Source organism: Monodon monoceros, unplaced genomic scaffold (assembly GCF_005190385.1).
Source record: "Monodon monoceros isolate NGI ecotype Baffin Bay Population unplaced genomic scaffold, NGI_Narwhal_1 Super_Scaffold_9, whole genome shotgun sequence".
NCBI classification, from domain to species: Eukaryota; Metazoa; Chordata; class Mammalia; order Artiodactyla; family Monodontidae; genus Monodon; species Monodon monoceros.
Window position 1 is genome coordinate 36,094,168 of NW_021703786.1, and position 22,273 is coordinate 36,116,440.

Here is a 22,273-nt window from a genome sequence, read left to right on the forward strand (position 1 = left end):
GGCTCGAATCCGAGCTATTTCCCTCGAGTCTCAGTCAACCCTTTTGTACAAACTAGGAAGCAAGTCCGCCCCTTCTCCGTTCCCTCCCTCTCTGTCCTCTTTTCTCCCTTGTGCCCCTGGGCGGCTGCCCTCGGAGGACAGCTGATTGTTGAGCGGGGATGTGGCCAAACCAGAGGCCAGACCCCTGAAATGGCTCACTGTGGGGCGACGCAGAAACGGTGGATCAGACGAAACCCTGACGCGTGCCGACGACCGGTGCCAGCGTTCCTGTTACTGCTCTCCTGCTGCCCCCTCACCGGGCAGACGTGCACACCGAGGGCACCATGACCCCACACCTTTCCTCCTGCTCAGCTCTGCCAGCCACTACCTGTCGACCGTGGCATGTTGAGGTGGAAAAAGCACAGGTGCTTGACTCAGGGGTAGTGCCCACAACTGCTGGCAATGTGACTAAATTAGGTACTTGTGATGGGCAATCGATCTTCCACCAGATAAAAGAGAGGATGACATCTTAGATGATTTTATAATAAGGCACACTGTTTATAATTTATTCCGAAGCACTTGCTTTCTCTCCCGGTAGCCACTTTTAAACTGAGTACTCAACTCAGTAAGGAATTTTCAACATGCCAAGTGCAATCTTTCTTCCTCTTCCTTATCAGAGGACGTTTACAAAAACACTAGTGTCAGCCACCTAGCCCCTACCACACACGATCCAACTGACCTGTACGACACTCTTCAGAAGGGAAACCGGATCTGGGTGATGTGCAAGGTCCACCCATGTTTGTAATTTCATAACCCTTGAAATAAGGAAAAGAAAGAACAGCAGGCAACTTTCCCAAACACCTATTTACCCAATGGCAGCGCACGACGCAACTCACAAGGTATTTTCACTTCAAGCCGCTAAATAACCTTCCTAATGAAATCTGCTGACCGTCAACCCGTTTGCCACGGTCTGTACAGAAGGGCTTAAAATTAATCACGGTGTCGCAATCGTTCCCTACCGAGTGCTAAATCAGTCTGAGTACCAACTGTCTTTCCTTGTTAGCTAGTTTTAATAGCATCTGATACAGTTTTGCTTTTTCTCCGAACAGTCTTTAGGCCAGTGCTATCATTTATTTCACATGCAAGGAAAACCCGATCTTTCAGAGGACAGAGACCTACATTCCTGGAGGAGGTGTCGGGTGAACCTTAGCAGGCAGCGTGGTGACCAGGCCGAGACGATCCAGTGCAGGACTCTGAGGCCTCTCACTGATGACCAGGCGGTGTTCTTGCTGACCCTGGCCTGGCTGTGGAAGTGGCTGGGAAACCTGCTACTTCCTTATTATCCCAGGTCTCAGTTACAGTACAAAAAAGGGTAATTAATCCTGGGCAGCAAACAACGAAGATGGGCGTGGGAAAGGGAAACGAATTTGAAAAACGAAGTAAACGTTCTGCCCTGTCCTTTCACAGCCAACCGGGTGATGACAGCCCTGCGCACGCCCCAGATCTTCCGAGAGCCTCCGAGGGCCCGCGGCATACGCGCCACAGCACAGCCAAGAGAACACGACCATCCGCGGCGGTTCAAAGTTCCCTTGGCAAATCAGTGTTGACCAATCCGCACAGAACTGCTGACTGGCATTCGGGTGGGGACTTAAAACACCCAGCCTCGGGCGCCAACACCAAGTTCTCCCCACAAGGAAAACAGGAGCGAGCGAAGCTCATTCTGTCATCACTTGCTGGTGTGCTGAGCGTCCTCCTAACACATCTTGACATTTTCAGGCTTCCTTAAGGAGCGTCAATTGATATTATAATTAACCACAACCATAAAATCAGAGATCAAGCAAGTAACAATAAAACCAGAGCTGCTACATAAAATTCGTACCCTATCCTGCCTCTGGTCCCAGATGAGACTGACAACCAACATGACAAATACTTGGACTGATGTCAGATGACTCAGTGACTTTTATTCTAAATAAATGCACTACTTATGGATTTGATTTCTGACATGACATAGGTATTTTTTCCCGTAGCACAATTTGAGATGGTCAGTATATCCTAGGGAAAAAACTGCCATGTCATATTTATTTTAGCAAACGAGGTGCAATTAAAAAGTAGAAATAAAACTGATAAACACAAAGTAATATTTTAATAATATATGAACATGAACACGAAAACAATGTAAACGTTAAATTTTTTGATATGATTCTACAAACGTGATCTTGGTCAGCTGCAACTGGTAAAATTCTGTGTAAAGGCATTAACAAGGCATCGCAAAAAATCATTTCTTTTCCCAATATAAGCAGTTCTCAGTACACACTCAAATGCACACAGATATGGAAATCAGGAATAAAGGAATGTTAAAAAAAATAATGTAGGCAGACACAAATAAAACCACCCCGTTAGTGTACGAGTGATGCATGTTTTTATGATCTCAATTACATTTAAGTATTAAAAAATGCCATTGATCTCACAATTTACAACATCCAAATCTTCAAACCTGTGGGAAGAAATCCAAAGCTCTGTCCAGACGGTTAGATCCATCCCACTCTCCTGGGTTACTCAGGTATGTCACCATGCGGTTACCTGAAGATCAAAAACCCCAAAGTTACAACTTTCTCTAGGTTTAACGGGCACGTCCATAACAAAATATGTTCTAACTCAGGAGGAGCTGGAGAGAGGCTAAAAAGTATATTTGATATCAAATTTTCATCATTTACACCCATAAGGGATCAAGTCCTATCTATACCAAGAATCTTTTGAAAAGTGAATGAGTCACAAAGTTTTTACTTTTTTAAAGCTGAAGTATAGTTGATTTACAATATTGTGTTTCAGGTGTACAGCAAAGTGATTCAAATGTATCTATGTACATATTTTTTCGATTCTTTTCCATTGTAGATTATTATAAGATATTGAATATAGTCCCCTGCGCTATAGTCCCCTGTGGTCCTCGCTGTTTATTTTATACATGGTACTGTGTATCCAAAGTTTTTACTTTTAATTCAGTGCCAACTGAATGGTTCAGCCTTTCACCGTACTAAGAGGAGGGCTGTCAGAGCAGGTAAATGTGACCTACGTCAGTGACGTCTCTGGGAACCTTTGACTGGAAGGGTCTCCTGCACCCCCGAGGTGTGCGCTCCTGGGGGCACAGTGTTGGACACCACGGAGCCGTGTTTCTGTTGATATTTGGGGTTGGCAAACATCTGCTATGGAGCCAAGCGTCCAGGGATGTGGGGCTCTGGAGATGCGGGTGGCCACACTGAGGGCCACGCCGTCTCACTCTCTTAAGAGGAAGACAGAGTCTCCTTAACCCTGCAACTGGGCTTCAAGACAATGTCCTGTCGTGACTCTGCAGGTGAGCCTGGCCTTGTCAGGCACTGGCGGACCCACATCTCGTTTGGATGGTGCAAGGAGGGGGTCTTCTCCAAGACAGGCTTTTTACGAAAAATAAGTCTTTTTTTTTAAAACTGATATGTTTACGAATTTTTTAAATTAATTAATTAATTAATTTTTGGGTGTGTTGGGTCTTCGTTTCTGTGCGAGGGCTTTCTCTAGTTGAGGCAAGCGGGGGCCACTCTTCATCGCGGTGTGCGGGCCTCTCACTGTCGCGGCCTCTCTTGTCGCGGAGCACAGGATCCAGATGCGCAGGCTCAGTAGTTGTGGCTCACGGGCCCAGTCGCTCCGCAGCATGTGGGATCCTCCCAGACCAGGGCTCGAACCCGTGTCCCCTGCATTGGCAGGCAGATTCTCAACCACTGCGCCACCAGGGAAGCCCCAACGCATTTTTAATGAAGATTTTAACACCCAACCAGGAGACCCACAGGTGCAGACAGTACAAACTACTCAGGAGACATTCCGGCCACAACAGTACCTTCTGCACTGGTAGGTCATCAGCTCCTCTTGAAGGATGGATGCCCTCTTTTGCAGAAAGTTAACCTAGAAAAGAGACCTCGTGTGAGAAGAGGTGAAGGTGGCTTACAGGGCGACACTGTGCAGATACAGTGTCTGGTCGGATTTTATTTAAATTCAGACAACTCTCTAGATAAAACGCAGAGGATCTGTTGAGTGCTAATGCTGTGGTTTTGTATTTGATCACATCCCATCCCCACTGGCACTCCATCAGAGGCTACAGAACCCAGTTCAAACCCCGCACTGCAGAGCTGTTTGGACCTGGCCCTGGCCCACCTGGGCGCTTCATCCCCTCTCTTCCACCATCACCACCTTCCACCTCGCATCCTTCCTACTCTGCGGCCCTTTGGCCCTTTGCGGCCATCTGCCATCGTCTGCTTGGGAATGCTTGGCCAACTACCTCCTATTCACTGTCCACTGCTGGGTTCAAGGTCACCTCTGCTCCTGAATTCTTCTGCCCCGCCCCCCTCCAGCCCTGCCCCTCATCACCTCCTGCCCCAGGCAGCCAGCGGCCCCTCCTCTGTGCTCTCCTGTTCTGTTCTTAGCACTTTTCCAACTGCCTTCTGGTGATCTGTCTTCACATCTCTCCCTCATGCCCGAGAGCTCTCCTGGGGCAGGGATAATGTTGGAGCATCTCTGTAACCCCAGTTTCTTTTTCAGGGCTGGACATGTAGCTGGCATTCCCTAGCTGTTTCAGGAATGAGTGAGTGAGTGGAAACAACATTACTGCCTACTAGAAATCTTAATCTCTCCGGGGATTCCCTGAGGTTGCAGAGGTAGTGTTTTGTCGTGGAAAGAGCCTGCGCTTTGTCTGGAGTTAGGCCAACTGGCGTTCAGCTCCTGACTTGGCCTCCATAGCTCTAGGAAAGTTCCTTTTTCTCTTGATGCCTCATCTGTGCAATGGGGTGAACGACAGCCAGTTCCCAAGGTCATGAGGATGACAGGAAGTGACTAACAGGAACTGCCTAGTCCAGAGATCCTGGCAGGTGCCACCCTGTGGCCCCTGCCCCTGAGGGGCTACGGATGGGGGAAACTGGGCTGTCAAGAATAGTCTCTTCAGTCAGACCTTCACAGCACGGTTGGATTATCCTGAAGCATAAATTTCTATACTATTAAAAATACTTGTATCAGGCATAAATTCAAAAGCTGTGGTTTTGTATTTGATCACATCCCATCCCCACTGGCACTCCATCAGAGGCTACAGAACCCAGTTCAAACCCCACACTGCAGAGCTGTTTGGACTTGACACAACCTACTAGCAGTGGTTTCCGGATAACTTACACTATGGCTTAACGTGATCAGGAGTTAGTGGCATCTGATCACTTTGGAGCTTTACTCTTGTCTCTTTGGTCTGAACTGAAACCATGGCAACGGTCGATTCTGAAACATGGTTATGCAAGACAGGACAGCTGGCAGAGTAGAAACTGTGCTTGGAGAGAGGGAGCACGGCTTTTCTTTTTTTTTTAACATCTTTATTGGAGTCTAATTGCTTTACAATGGTGTGTTAGTTTCTGCTGTATAACAAAGTGAATCAGCTATACGTATACATACATCCCCATATCCCCTCCCTCTTGTGTCTCCCGCCCACCCTCCCTTATCCCACCCCTCTAGGTGGTCACAAAGCACCGAGCTGATCTCCCTGAGCACGGCTTTTCTAAATGGGTACATATCAAAGTGGTCCCGCTGCTTTTCTGACTCTTTACATCACCCTGGTCTGAATTTTATCCAATTAATCCAGTGACCCACAGGACCACCGATAACTTTGACAGATGCAAGGACTACACTGATCCCACTTCCCTGCCTCCACCGTGCTTTGCCACTGGAATTCCAACAATTTTCAAAAACACAGGCACCTGCGCTCTCAAACTAAATCTGCTCGCTCTGTGGTCTGCACCTCCGCACAGCTGCCGATTCTGAGGCCCTCACGCAGCTGGCAGCTCTCTTTCTGGGTCAACATCCAGTTTTAGGAGGCTGAGTGGCTTTTATTACAGTGAAATGATGTGAATGATAACAGAAGCCCTGCAGGTGGATATCAGATTTCTCTTTCTTTTCTTTCTTTTTTTCTTAAAAATACCTCCTCTGAAGGTGCTGGGTCCTACACAGCTGACCCTAAGGAAGCCCTCCTACCAAGTGAATGGGTAAGCCACATCTTGAGGAGAGCCTTCCACGTAAATAAAGACGACCTAATCCTTTGTAAGTTAACACTCTCCTGTCATACTTATTTTTATAGGTAGGAGTGGGCACAGCCAAACTTCTTAGCCTACAGAAGCGATAGCTAACAGTAGCATAAGGGTTGATGCAATGAACTTTTCATTTTCAGATAAGAGACTTTTGCTGAAGGGAACAGAAAAGGCACGGCTAACATCTGCTCCACGTATCTGTCCTATACATTATAAATAGCTAACGTGAATTTCATCAAACTACAGCATTTGTTTCATTCGCAAATAAATTTATTGAGGACCTACTCTGTGACAGGCATTGTTCTTGGCACAAAGAGAAAAGAAATCTTTCCCTTGCAGAGCTTTTCCAGGAAAAAGGTATGTTTTAAATTTCTAAGTGTATTAGAAATGGGAATATGTGAACTTCTTCTCATGTTGAGTTAAAACATTTTTTTAAAAAACCAGGAATCTATAAAACTAATGCTATATAAAATATTTACAGCAATATATAAAACTTGTTTTAGAGAAAACTTATGTAGGAAGTTTTTAATTAATATCTAAATTGAAGTCAATTTTATCTCTTATAAACTACTGTATCAGCAGAAATATCAATATTTAACCGAATTGTTTGAATACCATGTCGTTATCCTGCCTCGATCCTAAAATGCATCTTGTTATCTCTGACAATCATATAAAATACACCAGAATAAAAATGCTTCTAACTTAGCCATGTTTTTTATTTCTCTGCACTTTCACATGATAAGGAGTTAGCAATGTGCTAACTGATGGCATTTTGGGCCTGGAACCAAGAATAAAAGGGTGAGTCTGTGTTGGAATGCAGACTGTAAATAAAAGTAACCATAACTGAGATTTTCAATTTCAAGGATGCTTTTAAGAAAATCTTATCGAGACAAAGAGTTTTAAGCTGGTAAGAAAAAGTTCTAAAAAACCCCACAAAACAAAAAACAATTCATCCTGGGCACTCGGTTATTCTGTGACATCACATGGATTTCTGGCATCAGTTCAGAAACAAACATTAATTAAGATATGCACATCATCTAAACCAGGGGTCCCCAGCCCCCCCGGGCCGTGGACCGGTACTGGTCCACAGCCTTTTAGGAACTGGGCCGCATAGCAGGAGGTGAGCGGCGGGCAAGCTTCCCTGTCGCTCACATTATCACCCGAACCATCCCCCCGCCCCCCGCGCCCCCCCCCCGCCCCCCGCCGGCCGTGGAAAAACTGTCTTCCATGAAACCGGTCCCTAGTGCCAAAAAGGTTGGGGACCGCTGATCTAAACCCTTGGAAAATTCCCTGATTCTACAAATTACCTGTGACTTTAGGGAGGAGATAGTGTCTTCAAGTTCTTGTCTTAGAGATGCTGGCATCAATCCTTTAAATTTTGTTTCATATTCTTGTCGTATGTAAGTTATCTAAAATGAACAAAAAAAGCGTATCTTTTTAACCACAGAAATGATTGTTTTGAATTTAAGAAATCCCAGAATAATGTCCATTCATTACAAAGGTAAGTTTGTTACATGTGGTCAGAAACCAGACAACTGAGATGAAATAAGGGGAAACACAAACTGAACAAGGTGCTCTGTCCTTGTCAATCTGGGAGAGAGAGTCCCTGCACCAGCACTTTATTTCTTTAAAATCCTCATTGACACAATTTTTGGCATTGGATAAGGAAAATACCTGTCCTCTCTTCTCCACTCATTATGGACACATGATGCTAATCCTACATCCTCTTCTTGATCAGGGTGTGGGTTGGGATCATACTAAGCTGTGTGTGAGGACAATTCATGGTATGTCATCTGTTTGGCTAAGACACTCCCCGCTAACCATCTAGGTACCTGGGTGCTTGATATCATCACGTGATTATGAAGATGCGAGTGAAGGAAAATCTGCACAGCTGTGTCTCCAAGCCTCCCCATACAGGTAACCAGAGGGCCCTTGTCATCATGAGCATCTCTGATTCATGAGTTTCCCTCTGCCTCTGGAATACAGCCAGGTCTTGCTCAACTAACTGATGGTCACTGGGCTGGTCAAGGAAAAGCTGGCAGCTCATCAAACTACAAACAGGTAAGGAAGGTGGAAGAAAAGTCTTTGGAAGAATATGCTTCAGCAGGATGAAGAGGTGTGTTTGAGGGTGAGCACGAATGTGAGTGTGTCCGTCTTGGTGCCTTCCTCCAGCTCTGTTTCTTTATTTCTCCTTCTCCTAATCTGAGATGCTATGGAATTCAAAACTGTGTTGCATGTGCTGTGTGGGACTTAACTAAATATTAAAGCTGAATTGCAGTGTATCCCACAAATGAGTCACACCTGGAAATAGGGTAATAGACTATGAAAATATGTGCAACTGAGTTCAGTTAGACAAGTCTATGGATTTACTGAGGATAATTTAAAATTACTAGCCTTTAATTCCCAAATTTTCTTATAATAAACTAAATTAAGGGAGAAATGTGCTCTAATAGTTTATTTTATTACCTACTAAAATCCCATGGCAAATGTTCTAGAACACAATTTTTAAATTTTTAGCAAAGTATTTTTTTTAGGTATGTTACAATCTTGTGATTTATACCTAAAGGGTAAACAAAAATGATGAAAAATGATCTCTCCCACTGAAGAAATATTTGATTTTTCCCATTTTATCTTCTTGGACGTAAGTCCAATAGTAACATCTGTCAGTTGACTCAAATGAAAGGCAAACACAAAGTAAAACACATGGTTTATAAATCAGACTTTAGGGGCAACCTTTATCAAGGGCTCACAGGCTACTATATATTGAGTATTTTTTTTCTATTGCTCATCACTGGCTCTGAAATTTTGAGCTACTACTCTTAAAAAGGACTCATGTTTGCTCTATTTTTTGTATCCCTATTTGTTTAGAATGTCTGCCCTCTGCCTGTCCATTTGAAATATAACTTGTCTGGGTATAAAAATGCTTCTGTCCCACGTTCTTTCTCTCACAACTTTGGAGGTGTTTCCTCAATGTCTTCTGGCATTGCTACGGTGAAGTCTGAAGTTAGGCTAATTTTTTTTCCATGTTGAATGTGACTTTCTTTCTCTGCTTGGATGTCCATATGATTTTATTTTTCCCTGGATTAGGTAACTTCACTGGGATATGTTTTGGTATTAATGATTCTATATCAATTTTCCTGAGACAATGTGCGTGCTCCTTCTATCTTTTTTAAAAAATATTTATTTATTTATTTATTTGGTTGCACTGGGTCTTAGTTGTGGCAAGGAGGGCTCCTTAGTTGCGGCAGGTGGGCTCCTTAGTTGTGGCATGCATGTGGGATCTAGTTCCCTGACCAGGGATCGAACCCAGGCCCCCTGCATTGGGAGCATGGAGTCTTAACCACTGTGCCACCAGGGAAGTCCCTCTTTCTATCTTTATATTCAATTCTTTGAAGAAAAGCTTCTTCTGTTAGAATTGTTTTCTATTATACCAATAGTTACATATATTCATGTTATATATGATTTTTTTTCGATTTGTTCTCTTCTTCAGGAACAGAGATTTTGCATGTGTTGGCTCTTCTTTGACAATCTTCCATATTTACAATTTTCTCTATTATTTTACTTTCTTATCAATTTATATATGTTTTCTATTTTCATTTTATTTTGTGTGATCACCATATTTCCTTAGATGTTTTCAGTTATGATTTTCCCATTTTTGTTTCTTCTAATATGGTTTCAATCTCTGTAATCTCTTGATTTTGACTACCTTTTTTCCTAAACTCTGAGAAATCACTTCTCATCTTTGTTGAATTATATCATCTTTAAACACATCTCTTTTCTTCTTCTTCTCTCTCTCCCCACCTTTTTCCTTGACAGAGAGATATGTCAATGTGTTTTGTAAATGCTTTGACATTATGAAGAACTGTTTTGGTTTCAAAGAACTGTAATTTGTCTGAACCTTCTCCTTACTTCTTGGGTAATTTCCCATTAGATCTATGTTCTAATTTGCTTTTTGCTTCCACTCCTTCTTTCTCTCTCTCTTAATCTAGCAAGGCTCTTAACCTAGTTCCTTTTTCTTAAAAAAAATTAAAATTTCATTTTTGAATGGAACCAGCAATTTTCTGAATGCTGAGGTAGGGAGTAAGCTGCGGCAGGCCACAGCTATGGTTCAGTTTTGTTGTCATCAACACCCTTTGATCAAACCTATTATTTCGTTTGTTCTTGGGGCCCACCTGCTCTTAGTTTTCAGCTACTTTGGAGGTCAGGGCCAAGTACTGAAGCCCTTTAGTCAACGTTCATAGCTTCTCTGGACTCTCTTTTTTTCCCACTTCACTTTTCACACCTGATGGTCTCCCTCTACTGGAGGCGAGTCGTAGCCAGCAGAAAATTGTGCGTGAGCAAGGTCACTCATTGATCACCACTATCCCTTCCACCACTTTTAAAATTCAGTACGCTATATTCCCCAACTTTTATTGAGGATCTTGCCATTTCTACTTTCTGTCTATCCCTTTCTTCTTTGTTTTTATGATTTTGGTGAATCTGAGTGAACTTAAAATGGGCCCTTGGAAAATTCGACATTACCTCTCCTGTGGGTGAGACTATCACTCAGGAAAATATTACTACCCTGAATCCTTAAACCCAAATCCTGAATTTCATCATCATTATGCCCAGCAGACGCCTGTGACTTTAATAAAGTCATGGGAAACTCTAACCCATCTGTTAATAAAGTCATGGGAAACTTTAACCCATCTGTTAATAAAGTCATGGGAAACTCTAACCCGTCCGTTTTACTCTAGTTATGAGGTTAATGACGTTACTACCAGCAAACGTTTATTGAGTACTTTCTATGTGCCGGTTACAATGCTGAGTATTTTAAGAAGTGTTTAATCCCTCTGACAACCCAACGAGGCAAGCACAAATTTGACCTCAAGCAGTCTGACCCTCCAGCACATATTCTTAGCCACTGTGCCCTGCAGTCTCTCACACAATCTTCCCACATGCTGACGGGTCTCCTTCACAGACACCACCAGCTACAGCAGCTTCATCCACTGCACAGTTGTGCTCTCCCTATAGCGCAACAGGGGCCAGGGGACATCCTTCCAGACATCCAGCTGGTCTTTGCTCTATTTATTTAATTTTTTTAATGACAACAATAACAACAGTGCCAACAACAATTGGTTCCAATATGGTATGTTTTCCCTACACTTTCCCATTGGTTTAAAATTTTAAGTTACCAAGCATTTATGATAAGACTAATTTTTAAACATCTGTACAAATGCAGTACACATACTGACCTAAAACAAAAGTTCCGCAAATCCCCCACATAAGCACACATTTTAAAGCCCAACCAGTGAAGGATATATCTAAGTTTGTTCCACAGCAAAAGGAGAAGGAGGAAGGAAAGAATTAGCGTATAGTCCTGTATATCACTTTTTTTTTTTTCTGTTTATCACTTTTGACTCCCACTACTATTTTTCTGTCCCCATGTCTGTCCCAGGATGTGTCTGAGGGGAAATAATGAGGGAATGATGACAGTTGTCTACAGACTAAGTGCAGACTATTAACTGCTAACTGCTAACCGTGCCCCTCTCCCTCCTCCCTGCCTTCCCCCTCTGGCTGTTAACCTGGCAAGAAACAAGGGGAAGTTGAGTTGATCTAAGCAAAGGGTTTGATGGGCATACAAACTAAGGGAGGTCAAAATTGTTTACATGTAAATCTATTTTACTATTAGATTTGAATATTAAACCTTATTCACATACAGTGTCCAACTGTAATAGTGAATGATGTTTATGAAATGCGGAAGAATTCGAAGGTCGTTCTCGCTTGAGTCCTTCTTGGAAGGAATTTCCGTCCCACCTCACCCTTCCCACTGCCCTCGAGAAGCACAGTGTAGAACTATCCGCTATTCCCCGTCCCTCCAGCATCCCATCCAATAGACACGGCTTCCCTCTCTCCACAAGGGTTACTCCATTTCCATCTTCTTTCCTTTAGGAAAGGAAGATTAGGAAACTCAGGACATCATGACAAACAGTGGCGCTCCTGTGATGTAAGCCGAGTGGAAACGGCGTATGTATAACCTGGTACCCACGTGAACAGGGAGGGCTGTGCTTGCCTCTTTGGCCACAGACTGCCCATCTTTCCCTCGAAGGCACAGCACTGACAGTATTTCCTTTGACTTTAAAAATAGACTATGAAGGGCTTCCCTGGTGGCGCAGTGGTTGGGGGTCAGCCTGCAGATGCAGGGGACGCGGGTTCGTGCCCCGGTCCAGGAAGATCCCACATGCTGCAGAGCAGCTGGGCCCGTGAGCCATGGCCACTGAGCCTGTGCGTCCGGAGCCTTGCTCCGCAACGGGAGAGGCCACAACAGTGAGAGGCCCGTGTACCGCAAAAAAAAAAAAAAAATAGACTATGAAGACCAAGAACCTCAGACCTGGAGTTCATCATCACAATGGAGTAAAGCTCACATCCTGTATAATCAGATAAATACTCATGTGATAAACAGGAGTGTGTGAAGTGGACCTGAGCCAAGAGGGTGTCTGCAGAGAAAAATTCAAAGTGATGTTGAAAAAAAGATTGAACCTTGGAACTCTATAATTTCATTAAAAATATGGAAGGGAGAAGTAACACATGTCTGGTGGCCCTATATCAATTAGTCATGTCAGGATGTCCAAACTACAGCAAATACGTCAACCTCCTATCGTAAAAACAACGAGACGGAAGTGAGTAGCTTTGTACAAACAACGTAGGGACGGGGTCCCAAACACACGATATTTTATCACAGGTGCCAACGCAGCCAATACCAACTCACTTTCCAAGAGCTGAGCCGCGGGGAGGCCAGTTGCTGAGTCGCCACTGGGAAATCCTGCGGGTTTTCACACGTCTCGGCAGGGTCAGCAGAGTGACAGTGCCTAGTGTTACTTTACAAAGTGCATTCCAACCAAGCCCCATGGGGTCAGTTCGGCAGAGCGCCAAGGAACTGTAAGGACTCTTAGAGTTGATGTCACCTCCTAGCTGCCTCTCCACTGGCCCATCCCCATCCACAGTGCCTCAGTTTGCCCCCAACTACTGCAATGCCAGTATGTTGGTTTTGCTTTTCGAGTCAAATTTGCTCAATCTTTAAAGTGAAAATCAAAGCCCTTTACGTGGCCAACGAGGTCCCGCCCAGTTGGCCCTTAAACGTCTCTCACCCTGCGGTCTCCCCAGAGAGTCTCCCCACGTCTGCAACATCAGACAGCTTAGCCTGCTTTGAGTTTATTCACCAAGTGCCCGGATGCCTGTTCTCGCCAGGGCCTTTCTCGTGTTTCTGTGATGGTTCCTTCTTGTCTCATGGGGGGTCGTGCCACTGCCTCCACCTGGACTCGGGATGCTGGCGGGTCCTGCTCTGTGGTGCTCTCAGGGCTGCTGTAGGTCCAGGCACCCAGCCGGGGCAGCTTCCCAAGACCGTGATGTGGCTATGTCTGGGTCGCTGCCTTCCAGCCTTGGAGAAGCCACGGCCCTGGTTACGGGCAGGTAACGGAGGTCCACAGTCTCCACACCAGCCTGGCTTTCCAGCTGCGACCCAGTCTCTTGTCACTCACCAGCAAGAGCCCTTTCTGCATCTCCGTCCCCGGGCCTTTCCTCCCAGCTGCCTCTGCCTGCTGTCGGGCTTGGGATCCCGTCCCGGAGGCTTCAGCTTCACCCACCACTCTGGGGTTCTGATCCGCTTCTAGCCACACAGATGCTCATCATGCTTTTGATACCAAATACATCTTTTACTTTATTTGTATTTTACCGATCACCGCTGAGTGTTTGAAGCACAGGGGTGCCCCATAACATGACCCAGTAGAGCCTTCCTGTACAAGGGCAGACTGGTTGCCACCTGCTTTTAACTCAGTACAGTAAAGCCTAGGGGTTAAGAGCCCAGACTCTGGCAGAGAAACGTCGGGGACTGAATCTGGGCTGTGCCTCTAAACTGCGTGCCCTGGGAAGGTTAACTTCTCTGTGCTTCTGTTTCCTTATCAGGAAAATGGGAATGAAAACTTCTCAAGGCTATTATGAGGACTAGAGGATTTAATACATGTATAATTTTTACAAGAATGGCACTTAGTCAAGTTCAATAAACATCACTACAGCATATAATGGAGATTATACCTATGTAACGTATTTCATTATATTATTATGTATATAAGTCATGAATTAAATTTAAGTATATATTTCATTTAGCCAATCTTTTAGACTTTCTGCTAATTATTTGCGTGTATTCGTGATTAGCCTGAGGATTCCATTTAAACCTCTGACTGAGAAAGGACATCATGATAAAAAGCTTCTATAGATTCAGAATCGATTGCAAATGAATCTTCATTGTATAATCGAAATAATCTACATACATTTGGAAACACGACTTATCTGCTTTTGAGCCGTATTATTTAGCCAAGCCACAACAGTGACTGGTGTGTCCACGGGTTTTCTCAGACCCTCGCTGCAGGTGGGGAACAAGTGCTCCCTGATCAATGATTTCAGGGAGGGATCCCAGCTCAAGACCACCCACCCAGCCTGGATCCCTCCCAAGCAGAAATCTGTGGGAGGGTTAAGGGACATCACCAGATGCTTCTATTCACTGTGGGTTAGTTTATTCAGAACCCCGTCCTTCTATGGCTGAGTTGAAGGCCAGAAAGAAAATTGAGTTTGACTGGTGGGGAGGGCGAAATAACAAGAGAGAATTTTGGAGTCCAGTCCACACTCTGAGGGAGGGTGAGCGGGGGGTCAGTAGAGAGCATTACAAAGACACTGGGCTTCTGAAGGGTCGGAAGGGGTCGGAAAGCCTGGGAGGAGGTGGGCGGAGGCGGGGTCTAGGGACGGTGGCGCTGGGGGTACGGAATGCAGTGCCAACAGTGCATCGCATTCCCCGCTGGACTTCACCGGGGGATGTCACTCGGGTGTGACAAGCCATCTTGCTGCCCAGAAGCTAGAGGTGACAGGGTGGAGCCAGCCCAGAGGAGGAAGAGCTGAGACTGGAGAGCCTGAAACCAGCCCTTGATCAGGAGTCAGCCTATCCTTGGACTCTTCTGCCTGGGCTGCCTTTTCTGTCACCCGCACCCAAAACACTCCTATTGAAACAAGGCAGAACGTGCAAAATATTAACCTGCATTTATGTGATGCATCTGCTCAACCAGGGGTCAGCAAAATTTGGACTGCAGACCAAATCCGGCCCACCACCTATTTTTTTTTTTTTTTTTTTGGCTGTACGCGGGCCTCTCACTGTTGCGGCCTCTCCTGCTGCGGAGCGCAGGCTCCGGACACGCAGGCCCAGCGGCCATGGCTCAAGGGCCCAGCTGCTCCGCGGCATGTGGGATCCTCCCGAACCGGGGCACGAACCCGTGTCCCCTGCATCGGCAGGTGGACTCTCAACCACTGCGCCACCAGGGAAGCCCCCACCACCTATTTTTGGTGAATGAAGTTTTACTGGAACACAGCCACGCGCATTTGTTTATGTATTATCGATGGCTACTTTGCCATGACCTCGCTGAGGGCTCTTCACAGAGACCCTATGGTCCACAAAGCCTGAAACCTTTTCTGTCTAGCTTTTTGCAGAAAGCAGGCCGACCCCTGCTCTAGACTGTGACACTGCAGGTCGGGGACGGTGTCCGTCTGGCTGACTCCTTCAGCTCGGGCGTTCAGCTCACTGCCTGGCCTATGGCAGCGCCTCCTTAGTATTTGCTGAGTGAATGAATGAATCAAAACCTCAGCGCACACAACTGTGGGTGTTAAGTCAGTCTTTGTCTTAAGATGACAGGACCTTCAGAAGGTCCAGAGTACCTACGGGGCTGCCAAGATCAAAAGTGATCTCAGAGATTGACCCCAAGGTGGGGAGTCCGTGCGGCGAGGTGCGTGGGCACGTGAAGGGCAAGTTCACACGCGTCAGAAGACGGCAAACTGTCCACTTTACGTCAAAAGGTACGTCCCTGAAAGGGTCTGGAGAGAACGCCCGCGGGAAGACACGCGGTTTTCCCTTTTGTTTACTGTCTGGATTTCCTCCCAGAGGGAGAGTCGATCAGCCCTTCCTGAAAAGGGGGTGTCCATCGATGGAGGAGCAAAACCCCAGCCAAGGGCAGGGGGAGACACCTGAGACGTGTAACCGACTTTGTGAATAAAAGGCCAGGAAGACCTATGCAGTGAGACTGGTATTCAGTAAGGCGGACACAGGGTCTGGGCTCCGTTGGATGTTTCCTCTTTGTACCCTGAAGTGAGGTTAGAACACGTGGTACACGGTAGGTGCTCAGTAATACTGTCTGAACGAAGACACGTTTGAATAGGGAGGTGGGACCTTGAAATCACGGCGGGCAGTAAAGTTTAGATTTAATGGCGTAGAAAGTACAGAAAGTAGAAGAGAAAGCACCACTCAGGAACATCTGACAGACACCAGGCACTGTATAAGGAGCTGATAGATAACTTCCACACGTCGTGAAGGTTGTATTTAATCCTTACATAAACTTTGGGAGGGAGATATTATCCTACCCACGTCGTGGATGCAGACGCAGGCTCCCCGCGAGAACCACGATGGAAACCGCCACCTCCTCATTCCTGGGAGGAGGAATTATCCGGAAATATTGTAAAGAAGCTCAGGAGGGGAGGTGGCCTGGGACTCAGGGGACAGCCGTGGTGCAGGGATCAGGAGACGTTCTTGTTGTAGGGTGATGGCTGTGGGGACCTCGTATCACAGAAGCTGACGACTGAGTGGCTTGTGAAAGATAAAAGCACGAGGTGAGTCGAATGAGAATTTACATCTCAGCCGTGTGCCAAGAAGAGTGAGAATGCGGGGAAGAGAAGGCCTGGTTTGGGTTCGCATTTACTGTGTTTCAGGTGCCCGGGAGATAGGCACGAGCACAGGTGATGAGGAAGCCGGGCCTGGACACCTGAGGGCCACTGAGCCAGAGGAGGACGCAGAAGCCGGGGAAAGGGGGCTCCTTGCAGGGGGAGAGAGAGACCAGGAATCTCTCAGGAGCCAAGACTTATGCACAGGAGGCACCAACGTTTAGGACCGGGATGGCCAGAGAGGTGGGTGCAAGTGAGGAGGGGAGAGCCGTCAGCCGTCAGATGCTGCCGGGAGGCCAAGGCCACCTCTGTCGTCTCCCTGGCACGCCGCCACCTCGCATGAAACGGGGCCGCCCAGCTAGCCTGTCAGTCACCAGAGATGTTGGTGAGCAGCGATGCTACCAACGGAGTTCAAGAGGCAATCAGTGCTAAACACGTTGTTTCCTATTTTTAAAGCAAAAATTACACTACAAGTGCCCAGATCTAACCTTCAGTTAGATATCGTGCAAAATACCTGATTTAGTCAGAGGTTTTTGAACTGGTTCGAGGGCATCTTTCAAAATAGGCAAGCCATGACTGCTCTTTCTTTCCTGCATTTTTAAACTCTTGACAATTATAGATAAGTTAAATCTCTCCCTCAAAGCACCAATTACCTCCTATGTTTAAGGAGGCCTGTCTTGCCAGATACGGCATTCTACACAAAACACAAAGTAGGAACACGACGGCGGTCACTGTCCCACGGCGCACCCGGGGTGCACGCAGGCGGCTCCAGTAAGCAGAATGTGGCTTTTGTGCACGAGTCCCCTCACCTCCCAGCTGATGGGAACCGAGACCCCGCAGCCTCAGAGCAGAAAGCTTCAAAACACCATGTCAGCCGTCACCGACTAAGCTCCCGAGTGTTCACCTTCACACGGCAGAGGTACGAGGAATTTCCGTTCAATTAAAAGTTAGGGAATGTGGAGTCATCAAGACGTCGCACAGGCTTTCTGAGCGATGACGGTCGGGGTGTGTGTCCAGCCAGCGTGACGGCTGGCGACCCGGCACAGCTCTGCGTGGGGAGCAGAGTGAGTGTGAGACGGGTTTTGTCCCCTGGAAGCTTACACTGTCCCCACGAGACGTGCAGAAAGGGCACGACTGGAGTGTGACAGGCCCCGGACGGGAGCAGGGCAGACTGATCACCTCTAAGCGGAGGACGGAAGTCTCTACAGAGGTGATGGAATCTGACCCGGATGCTTTCTAGGTGGACGAAAGGGACAGGAGTTGCTGGCGGAGGGGAGAGTGGGAAGCACAGAGGTGGCGTGTGCGGCACTTGGGGACGCCGGCGGGGGCCGGTGTGTGCTGTGGATGGAGGTCGTGCAGGGGCGGCGGCTGAGGGAGCCACGTGGAGGCTGTACGGTCAGGATGCATGCGGTAGACGATGGGAAATCTCAAGGTCTCTGACTGGAGACTACTGCATCTTGACTTCTACTACAGGACAGGGAGCCTACTGCAGCCGCCCTGCTTCCAGATTTCCCTTCAGCTGACTCTCCGCGCTGCCGGCCCGTTTCCCTGAAAGGCGGACCTGACCGCCCAGCCCTCTCTCCCCCATCATAAAAGTACTTGCATGATTTTTTTAGCTGTAGCTGAAGGACAACGTCCCCGGCACGGGTCATCCAAGGACCTTCTCAAGCTGACCTGGGCCTGACTTCCCAGGACATCTGTGCTCCGGTAACGACCTGCGTCTCTCCCCAGAACCCCACCCACTCTGCGCCTCGTGCCTTTCTTTGCACACGCTGTCCCGTGCCCCTTCTGCTCCCCGATGCTCTCACACGGAACCTGCTCCAGGGCCCCCGTCCTCAGCCTTGCGGTCAAGGTAACCATTCCCTCCTCTAAGATGCCGCAAACCTTGTACATCTAACAGTTGTGGCTGTCATCATCACCATCACCGTCGACGACTGACCTTTGCCCAGTGTGTTCCATGTATCAGGTGCCGTCTTGTGCTCTTCGGCGTAGTGTATCATATTTTGTTTAATCTCCCTATCAATCAACTCCATGTGGTCCATTTACGGCTTTTTATGTATGGAGGAATAGGCCTAGAGAGGTTCCTATTCTACCCACAGTCACACAGCTAATTAATTAGTAGCTGAGCTGACACCCACAGCGAGGTCCTCCTTACCCCAGTGCCTCTGCTTTTACTTCATTATCACATAAATTGTAATTACTGATTACATACTGCTTTTTCCCATAGGCTGTGGGTTCCCTGAGGGTAGGCGCTATGTTTTACTGGAGATTATAAAAATAAGATTACATTATTTATCTGAAGTTTGAAAATATTATATGCATTTTTTTTGCCAACATAAAGGCATCTTTGCGAGCCTCTTATGCAGGCTGGAGGCCGCAGGAAGCAGAACACACCCGAAGACATATGCCTGGGCTCACATGACCAGCACCACATCTGTGCTAGGTGAGATGGGGAAATGGCGGGCCAGAGAGCAGTCCACTTTCAGGCTTTCAAGAGAGGCTGGCGTTTCAGGGACTTCCCTGGAGGTCCAGTGGTTAGGACTCGGCTCTTTCACTGCCGAGGGTACAGGTTCAATCCCTGCTTGGGGAACTAAGGTCCCGCATGCCATGCCGTGTGGCCAAAACAAGTTAAAAAGAGGCTGGGGTTTCTATTTTTACAAATCAGATAAATCAGTAATGAATATTAACTTGGCTTGGTTCACTTGGACAGATGTGAAAGTAAAATTTCTGTTAGAAACAGTCCCATTAAAGTATCTTTAAAAAACTTCAGTGCGTTGCTCCTGACTCAGACAAAACCACCACGGCCTTAAGAGCAACAGTGCGTCAGGCTGAGCGAGAAGCCTCCTCTCCTAGTCTTTTTCATCATTATTTTCAGTTGCTTTTCCAGGAATGTCTCTGGGCGTTCTTTGTAAAACTGTTGCCCAGATCTTTTTTAAAACACATCAAACCAACAAAGGTCAAATCAAGAGCAGGAAGCTTTTGTTCTTTCAGTCGGAAGACACTGCTTTCATATTAAAAATGTACTGAAATCGAGAAACATACTCTGATGATGTCTGAGAAGAATTCATGGCACAGAGTAAAAACGACAAAGAAGAAAGCTCTCCACTGTCACTGGTGGCAGAGGGCTGTGCGATCCTCTGTGGGACGGCTTTTTTCTTGACTTCAATGGAAGAGAAAAATCACTCTCTAAAATTAGAAAGACCCTGAGCATTGTGTTCTGATATTATGAATAATGATGACTAACACTGCCGTTCTTTGTGTTTATTGGCCCTCAAGGTAAAACATACTACGGTGAAAATTTTAACTACCTTATTTATACATGAAAACAAACAGAAAGGGTCTTTTCTGACTCGGGTAGAGTTCTCGAAGGTCTGTGTGTGCTTTATTTCCAACCATTGGAGGCTGCTATCAGAAGCCCCTATCTGTGCAGCTTGAGGGCCCAGTGGTAACTGAGGGCTCCATCCCCTCTCTTTACCTCCCATGTGGATTTAAAACCGACGTTGGCAGCTGCAAGGCTAAGACTTGGGGTAAGGATACTATTTTATCTTGCATTATGTGAACGATTTTTTTTGCAACTTTGAGAAAATCTTTTCCTCAAAGATTTTCTTTGAGAAAATTAATCTTGCTTCCTCTGGCCTGATGAAGATTTTAAATAGTCAGACAGATGAGCCCAAGTCCCTGTCCTAACAGTGGCCTTGTGAGACCTTGGTCCAGTGATCTTGGAAATAGAAGGGCTGTTGTGAATTTAAGCTAATATATGCTTTAAACGTCCCTTAAGGCAATCAAATGTTTGACGGAATGGGAACTTTTGGAAGACTCGTCTGGAATTTTAAATTTAATCTATTCATGGTGTGGATCGACTGTGTTTCTGGATCGCAGGTGGTGACTGTCCCTAAGAAGCTGGGAGAGGCGCAGGCCAGCACGCTGTCTAGGGACCAGCAACAGGATATCAAAGGGTGGCTGGTGGTAGGCGTGGAGGCCACGGATCTGCCATCTCAGGGTCCCTGGAGCAATCTCCTCTTAATGTAAAGGGTTCCAGGCCAGCGGGATGGTAGAGCCTGGTGGGCGGTTAGGTAGGAGCCTCCTAGGACGGGTGGGGCTGCTTCAAGGAAGACCAGCCTATGGCGTGCCCAGGACTGGACACACACCTTGCGCCAGTGGGTCCCTCTTTACCTATCCTGTTCTGTCCAATGTTGAGCGCCTAGCAGGTCACCAGCGCTAGTCTGTGCTCTGTGTATGTGGCGGGGGGACAAGGACGAATTAAACGCTGTCTTCAGAGAGTTTACCATTTCCTTGGAAACAAAATTAGCCCACAAACAGCTATGGGGAAACTAAGTATAACAGAAATTGGGGTCAAGAAGAAGCTCTTTGTGGCGTGGCACTGTTTGGGAAGGACTGAGGGAGAAGGTGAGCGCCCAAAGGTGAACTGCAGTTGGATGGGCAAAGGTTCAGTGAAAGGCAATTCCAGGCAAAAGGGAAAGAAAGCACGAGTCAAGGGAAAAATGAGTGTGGCAGGTGTGGACGCCCAGAGCCCACCCAGCCGAGGGCCCGACTGGAGATGTCAAGGAATGCTTAGAAGAAACAGTAGACAGTCAATTAACCCAGACTAAAGAGACCTTCAGACGTCTGGCAGAGAAGTCCGCTCAGCGAGTGGGAGCCAGGCATATATTTTCAAGCAGGGAAGCACGATGACAGCAGCACTTAAGGAAATTACTCAGAGGGGAGAGGCAGGGAGGCCAAGGAGGGAGAGGCTGTTTCACCTGAACACAAGGTGATCAGGGTTCCAGCAAAGGTGGCAGTGTGGAGGACAGAGACGGGAGGCGGATGGAAAAGATGCACAGAACTGAGGCAACTTTCGGGGGGTGAAATAACAGGACTTGTGATGAAATGGTTATAAAGTGTGGCTGATGGAGAGTTCCAGCAGAGCCTTTTCTCTCAGCCCCGCTGATGCTGTCAGGGCTCAGCGTCCACACAGAGGAGCCGTCCTGATACCTTTGGCTTCTTGGTTCCCACCGGTCTTAGCTCAGGCTGTTGCAATAATATCCTCGAGACTGGGCGGCTTAAACAACGGGCCTTTCTTTCTCACAGCTCTGGAGGCCGGAGAGTCCAAGATCAGGGCGCCAGCAGGGTCGGGTTCCGCGAGGGCTGGCCTCATGACCTACAGACGGCGACGGTCCTCACAGGGTGGAGAGAGAACGCCATTTCTCAGATCTCTTCTTCCAAGGGCACTAATCCCATCCAGAGGGCTCCACCCACGACCTAATCACCTCCCAACGTCTCCATCTCCAGGTCCTATCACACTGGGGCTTAGGGCTTCAACATATGAATTCTAGGTGGATACGATAACCAGTCCATGATACCACCTCGATTTTAACAGCTTCTGTTTCCACACTATGGGCGTTTCCACCCCCACCTGCTGTGTCACTTGGCCTTTTATTCACTGGCAAGCCCAGACCTCGCAAGCTGCTCAGACAACACAG

General features: G+C 46.9%; 1 protein-coding gene across 7 annotated transcripts in view; it reads right to left on the minus strand.

Moving 5' to 3' along the window:
* Window positions 1-2,169: 2,169 nt before the first annotated feature.
* CEP112 (centrosomal protein 112) overlaps window positions 2,170-22,273 on the minus strand; it is a 415,782-nt gene continuing 395,678 nt past the window's right edge. For 4 of the 7 annotated variants that reach the window (XM_029213157.1, XM_029213158.1, XM_029213159.1 and 1 more), the window contains exons 25-26: window positions 7,370-7,471; window positions 3,817-3,909 (exon numbers count right to left, since the gene is read on the minus strand). In XM_029213157.1, the coding sequence (XP_029068990.1) occupies window positions 3,817-3,909; window positions 7,370-7,471 (195 nt within the window). Of the gene's footprint in view, window positions 2,560-3,816; window positions 3,910-7,369; window positions 7,472-22,273 lie in introns of those variants that run through there. The other 3 variants (XR_003792074.1, XM_029213161.1, XM_029213162.1) reach the window with 2 other exon arrangements.